Consider the following 6,367-nt stretch of genomic DNA (forward strand, 5'->3'; position numbering starts at 1 on the left):
ATATATATATATTAAAAATCAAATACTAAATCAGTTTTTTTTTCTAAAAATATAAAAACTTGAACCCACAATCTCTAAATAAGTATAGAGATACTATGCCATGTGAGGTATAGTTCATTGGCAAATATTATACCCATTTTGATCTTCAAAAAATTTCGAATCAGACACTTTAGTCCCCAACTAAAATTAATTACTCGATTGGTTCCTAACAATTAATTTCGTCAGTCACTTAGATCCTTGATTCCGTCAACTTTAACGGAAGACAAAATGGTCCCTGACAACTCTAACAGGGGACAAAATGATCCCTGACAACTCTAACAAGGGACAAAATGATTCCTTACCCCTTTATTCGAAAACGACGTTGTTCTTCCCCAATTTTTATCATATCTCGCACAACCCTAACATTCATATTCTCCTTCTTCACCTTCACAGTCTTCTTTTCCATCTTTTCCTTCCATCTCTTTAGTTCCAAGATTAAGACATGGTGTAATTGCCACACGTATCGCACCTACCCCAACATGTCATGGATCACACACTTCCTAAATCTCTATGACGGGTACATCCACCTCCTCTGCACTTTATCCACCAGAAGCATCCACTTTCACGTCCTCGATAACATCACCTCCAACCCCGACAACGTCCACGACATCCTCAAAACCAAGTTCCACAACTACCCCAAGGGCACGCATTTTATGTTGGACGTTAGGACATCATGAGAAGATTATCCTTCGACATCATATGCAAATTCTCATTTGAAATAGACACTGAGTGATTCATTCCTTCTTTTCTAGAGTTCAAGTTGGCAGACAATTTCAACCTCGCATCCAAGCTATTAGTACAATGAGCAATGTCGCCGTTGCCACTCGTATGAAAACTGAAGCGACTAGAATGGTGGACAATGTGGTCATGGAGATGATAGGTCAGAGGAGGAGGGAGATAGCAACGAGGATGACGGGTCTTGACAAATCAGACTTGCTGTCTAGATTCATGGGATTCATCGAAGACGACAGTAATTGAGAGATATAGTTATTAGTTTCTTGAGTATGAATTGGTTGAGAACAAGTTGATGATTTTTTTTCTTATGAATATTGAAGTTGTAGAGTGTGCATTATGTAGCTTGAAGTTACAGTGTTAGACTATTAGTGCTATGCGAGATATGATGAAAATTAGGAGAGAATAGTGTCGTTTTCGAATAGAGGAGATCAGAGACTATTTTGTCCCATGTTAGAGTTTTCAGAGACTATTTTGTCTTCCGTTATAATTGACGGAGTAAAGGACCTAAGTGACTGACGAGATTAGTTATTTGAAACCAATCGAATAATTAATTATAGTTAAAAACTAAAATGTCTTATCTGAAATTCTTTGAAGACCAAAATGATATATTCTCCTCCTCTTCTTCTTCTTCTTATTATTATTATTATTATTATTATTATTATTATTATTATTATTATTATTATTATATACAAATAATTAATGATTTATTGTTGACATTTACGCAACATGGTTGAAAAGTTATATATTTCAAGTTTGCAAATTCTTATAAGTTACATGTATCCGATAATAACCCTAAAAAGACACACCCTATCCACACTATTTTATTCTCTTTAAAGAAAACAATGAATCACCCTGCAATTTCCCTCTGCAAGATCATAAATAAAATATTTATTTTATTATGTTTTTAATATTTAGCGAAGATAAATGGTTGGATAAAGCAGAGAGACAAAATCACTAAACAATAGAAGCCAGCAAAGTCAACATTGCTCTGTTTTTTGTGGGCACCATAAGTTTTCCTCTTCGTATCGCTCTCTAATTAAAAAAAGAGGAGTATATATCTTTTGTCTTTGTGAAGTTTAAGGCTTCCGAAGCGGTTACATAATAAAAATAATAATATCAATACACAAGAGAAGGAAGAAAAAATAACATAAGCTTCCTTTTTGTCTCGCACAATAATTATCGTTTTGTTTAGATTCTCCCACAAAAGATGTTCTCCCTCACTCCTTTTACTATGTTTCTTTTTTGTCATAATCATCATCATAGTTCATATATATATAAAGCTTATGCGAACTAGGAAGCTGAACAGAGGAAAAGAAAGAGAAAGAGCGTGAGCATAAACTATCATCTAATCAATTCCCAAGTTGAATTGAATCCTTTCTGAATTTTGATTGAATAGGTGAGCTGAGATTCACTCACTGTTCTGTTCTGTTCTGTTCTTATGCTTGGCTTTATGGTGTAGGTTTGTTGTTTATGAAAATTCTGCTTTTGACTATTGGATTTTTGTTTTTGACCATGAAGTTATTGAATTTGTAAAGGTGCTGTGATTTCCTGAATTGGGTTTCTTTCCAAATTTGAATTCAAGATGTCTGCAGAGTAGCCTATGCTGAAAAATAACTGAAATCATTCCACAAGTTGCTCCAAAGCTGTTCTTTTTCATGGCTAAGTTGTGCTGTTTCAAGGCTTCTTACTCTCAGGTAAGAAAATGTGACATTATTCTCTAATTCTTACTGAATTTGATGCATATTCAGTTTTCTGTGGAGGACTATTTCCATGATCAACTTGAATTTAATGTGTTTATATTCTTGTTATTGTTCAGTTACTTTGGAGGCTAAACTTCAGTTCTTCTTCTTCTGAAATTCCTAGTTTGATGGAAAATATTGAATTTTTTAGTGGTTTGGAATGATAAATGATTCAATGATTCTTTATAATTTATCTTGAATTTCTTTCTAAATCTTGAAATTCTAGCTTGGTTAGCAATTTTGGTGAATAATATTATGGTGTAGGTAGGAGAGATTATTAACCGATTAATGTTGCCTCATTAGTTGAATGTCACATCAATCTGTCGTTTCCCAACCACTTTCTTTTTCTTTTTATGCAACTTCTATCTTCTTAACCACAATAAATTTTTTTTTTTTGAACTACTACTTTTGTATGCAACTTTAATCTTCTTAACCACTACAGATTGATCTGGTATGCAAACAATGGAGCAGAATAAGAATAGTGACTTAATCAATCTTGATATGTAATGAAATACTTGTTTTGTCCGAATCTTCATGCTTTGGAACTTATAATTGTTTTCAATAATAGTCACTCAAATACAATTAACTTACAAACCCATTTTCTATTGTTCTTGGAGCACCCATGACCACCCAATAGACCAAATGATTATTGTAATAGCATGTTGTTAATGATATATCATCTGAAAATATTCTTTGAACATGTATCATATTTTATATTGATATTCATTCTATCATTTTTAGATGTTCAAATTATTGCAGATGTTTTGAGAAAGCAAACAAATTCTTTTATTTTGAAATCTTGTTTGGTTGCATTATAGCTTGTAGCAACACGTTCTTCATCAAGCACTGGTAAGGGGAAAAACCATGATGGGACAGTAAAGTATGGTTTCAGCCTAGTGAAGGGGAGAGCTAATCATCCAATGGAGGATTATCATGTTGCCAAGTTTGTGCAGATTCAAGACAAAGAATTGGGTTTGTTTGCAATTTATGATGGCCACCTTGGAGACCGTGTTCCTGCCTACTTACAGAAAAACTTGTTCCCCAACATTTTAAGGGAGGTGGGTTTGTACAATTCCATATGTTTCTATGCTATTCTCCTTGATATAATGAGATAATAGAATGCATTTCTTGTATTTCTTGTCCCTAAAGAAATGTTTGTTTGAATTGATATCTCAGGATGAGTTTTGGGAAGACCCAACTTTATCGATCTCAAAGGCTTATGAGAGCACAGATAAGGCAATTCTATCACACAGTTCCGATTTGGGCCGTGGTGGATCGACGGCTGTGACTGCAATATTGATCAATGGACGCAGGTTGTGGATTGCTAATGTTGGTGATTCAAGAGCTGTTCTTTCAAAGAAAGGACAAGCTTTACAAATGACCACAGACCATGAACCTAACACTGAACGAGGTAGTATTGAGAACAAAGGTGGTTTTGTCTCCAATTTGCCAGGTAACTTTCTCCATCCGAAACAAATACACAAAACATTACATGAATGCAAAGGTGATTGAATTAGTGATGATTTGAGGATGGCACTGACCTGAACAAATTAATGAATGAATGCAAAGGTGACGTGCCACGAGTGAATGGTCAACTAGCAGTATCACGTGCGTTTGGAGATAAGAGCTTAAAGTCGCATTTGCGGTCAGACCCAGATGTACAAACAAGTGATATAGATGCTGAAACTGATCTTCTAATCCTTGCAAGTGATGGACTCTGGAAGGTAATGACAAATCAAGAGGCAGTAGACATTGCCAGAAGGATGAAAGAACCACAGAAAGCAGCAAAGCAATTAACTGCTGAAGCATTAGAAAGAGACAGTAAAGATGACATATCTTGTGTTGTCGTTAGATTTAGATGATCATCATTATCTTTCAACACATACACACACAAACATACATACATACATACATACATACATACATTAGTATATCACATAATTGGTCTAAATTCGTGGTTGAGTCAGTTATGCAAAGCTGTAAAAGTGCCTTTTTTGTATTAGATTTTGTCCGTGTGAGAATGTCCCATTTCTCTATGTCAAAATCTGTGCTAGTGTAGTGATTGTTTGGACGGTGATTGGTCCTAATCCATGGCTGTTACTATCATTTGATACGAATGGACCCTATATATCTTTGATGTTTTGATTTTGGTCCACACATGTCTTTATTTTGTTCCATTGTTCCAAATGGGGAAGGGGAGAGGGCTGTGCACCTTGGTCCTTTAGATGGTTTTCCAAGAATCGGATTAGAGTTTTGGTACAAGAAGTACTTTGAGTAGTAAGAACACTTGGAAAAGGTATTCGAGGAGTTAATGATTTCTTAATAATTGATTCATCATGATCTACCTTTATAACACTAATGAATATTAGTCAATGCTCATAAAAAGATGGTAAGAGAATCAAGTCACAACAAACAATGCGTCAAGGGTTAGCTATCTTTCTACATCAGGCAGCAAATGAGAGGAACTAGGAAGGGGCTAGTTCAAGTGGAATGAATTCAATCACCAAAAGGGGCAAAAACCAGTAATTTAAAATTTAAATAATGGCTCTTGATAACAATGCTTCTATATGATATCTGTTGATGATCATCTTATTAAACTTTTACAAATATCCAAGCAAACATCCAGTACCTGAACATGGTATACAGTCAGTACTCAGTAATAAACGAGGATTTACATTCACTTCATTCCCAACAAAAATTAATTTATCAACTGATGGTCGTCGACTGACCTTCAAGTAAACCTACAAAGTCAAAGAATTACATATTTCAGCTCGAGTTTACTACATTTTAAACTATACACATTGAAGTCTCGATTTTTCTAGAATGCTGAATGCAGGATTTTATAAGGGGCGGAATTACATCAATCAGTAACATAATTTGGTCTCACTACTCATAAGGCTTAACTGAGCACAAAACTACATGCCATAACTTGCAGCCATGCTTTCTTTTAGGATATTCCAAATGTCCAATTTCATGAGGGAACACTGGTTGGTTCCATATACTTACTGGTGCGTACCACGGCTAGTGCTAGCCTCCCCAATTGAGACTGAGGCAAGGGACTTAGAAGCCCAAGCTTTAGCATTCATTGCTCCTTCCTGCAGATTACTTCTCTTGCATGGCTCTTTAAGGCATTTAAATGACTGTACTGTTCGCTTCAGATACACCAAAGGATGTTCCAACAAGCTCCCTAATCTAACGTTTTGGAGAACCCTATTCCAAGCATATTGGATACACATAAGCAGTGTAGGAAAAAATAAGTAAAGTAGTCTCAAAACCACGAATGCAGTGGCCAAAGCCAAATAAGTCTCCTGCCGCAGCAAATGTTCTGGAGATCTGGCCCAAGAAAAGGGGCAACTTTCTTGCTCTGTGGTACCATGACTCTCATGAACTGACAGATGCCCAACTTTATCCAGGGATAGTTGATCAAGTGAATCAACCCTAACTCCTGCAATGACAACCAAAGATTAACTAAAAAGAAAATAGGGATATCATGATCAGCTAAATTCCCAAATTGCATAAACAGGAAAATATTCTAATTGTTTCTAATATTGTTGTGGAACCATTAAGTATGTTGTGTTTCAGGATACGCTTATTTATTTTCCCCCTTTAACATGTAAAAGACACTATTTAATTGCAATACAGAACAACCAAGGCACATGCAGAGCATGAGAATGATCAAATATTTAAATTTAAGCTTAACAAATCTTCAAGCTATGTAAAATAAATGAACTCATAAGCGACAATATCAAAATACAAATACAAATATGAAAGTGACATAACGAATGTTACCGGTAACTTCATTGTAGAAAACTACGAGAGAACCCAATATCCGAGATCCGTGATAACGAATGCGC

The 6,367-nt window shown here is 35.3% G+C and overlaps 2 protein-coding genes across 7 annotated transcripts in view; one reads left to right on the forward strand and one right to left on the reverse strand.

Annotated features, from left to right (window-relative positions):
- The first annotated feature begins 1,874 nt into the window (after window positions 1–1,874).
- LOC107460888 (probable protein phosphatase 2C 10) lies at window positions 1,875–4,655 on the forward strand. 6 transcript variants are annotated; one of them, XM_052252712.1, is made up of 5 exons: window positions 1,875–2,233; window positions 2,357–2,468; window positions 3,332–3,571; window positions 3,690–3,966; window positions 4,083–4,655. In XM_052252712.1, exons 2-5 carry the CDS (start codon window positions 2,430–2,432, stop codon window positions 4,373–4,375), a joined length of 849 nt encoding a protein of 282 aa, XP_052108672.1. In that variant the 5' UTR covers window positions 1,875–2,233; window positions 2,357–2,429; the 3' UTR covers window positions 4,376–4,655. The 6 variants fall into 6 exon arrangements, with proteins under 6 accessions (XP_052108672.1, XP_052108671.1, XP_015934798.1 ...); XM_052252711.1 differs by having other exon boundaries at window positions 1,875–2,229; window positions 2,310–2,468; XM_016079312.3 differs by having other exon boundaries at window positions 1,875–2,229.
- Window positions 4,656–4,916: 261 nt separating this feature from the next.
- Window positions 4,917–6,367, reverse strand: part of LOC107460880 (5'-adenylylsulfate reductase-like 4) — a 3,214-nt gene continuing 1,763 nt past the window's right edge. Inside the window, exons 3-4 of the mRNA XM_016079301.3 lie at window positions 6,303–6,367; window positions 4,917–5,958 (exon numbers count right to left, since the gene is read on the reverse strand). Coding sequence (XP_015934787.1) covers window positions 5,516–5,958; window positions 6,303–6,367 — 508 coding nt within the window. The 3' untranslated portion in view covers window positions 4,917–5,515. The remainder of the gene's footprint in view (window positions 5,959–6,302) is intronic.

This window comes from Arachis duranensis, chromosome 8, assembly GCF_000817695.3.
Source record: "Arachis duranensis cultivar V14167 chromosome 8, aradu.V14167.gnm2.J7QH, whole genome shotgun sequence".
Lineage (NCBI taxonomy): Eukaryota > Viridiplantae > Streptophyta > Magnoliopsida > Fabales > Fabaceae > Arachis > Arachis duranensis.

What these genes read in the sequence shown, in the direction of transcription:
- LOC107460888 (XM_052252712.1), top strand. Translation starts at nt 2,430, where the DNA reads ATGGCTAAGTTGTGCTGTTTCAAGGCTTCTTACTCTCAG. An exon ending in TCAAGGCTTCTTACTCTCAG is followed by an intron (nt 2,469 to 3,331) that starts GTAAGAAAATGT and finishes GTTGCATTATAG; the next exon opens with CTTGTAGCAACACGTTCTTC. An exon ending in TCCCCAACATTTTAAGGGAG is followed by an intron (nt 3,572 to 3,689) that starts GTGGGTTTGTAC and finishes TTGATATCTCAG; the next exon opens with GATGAGTTTTGGGAAGACCC.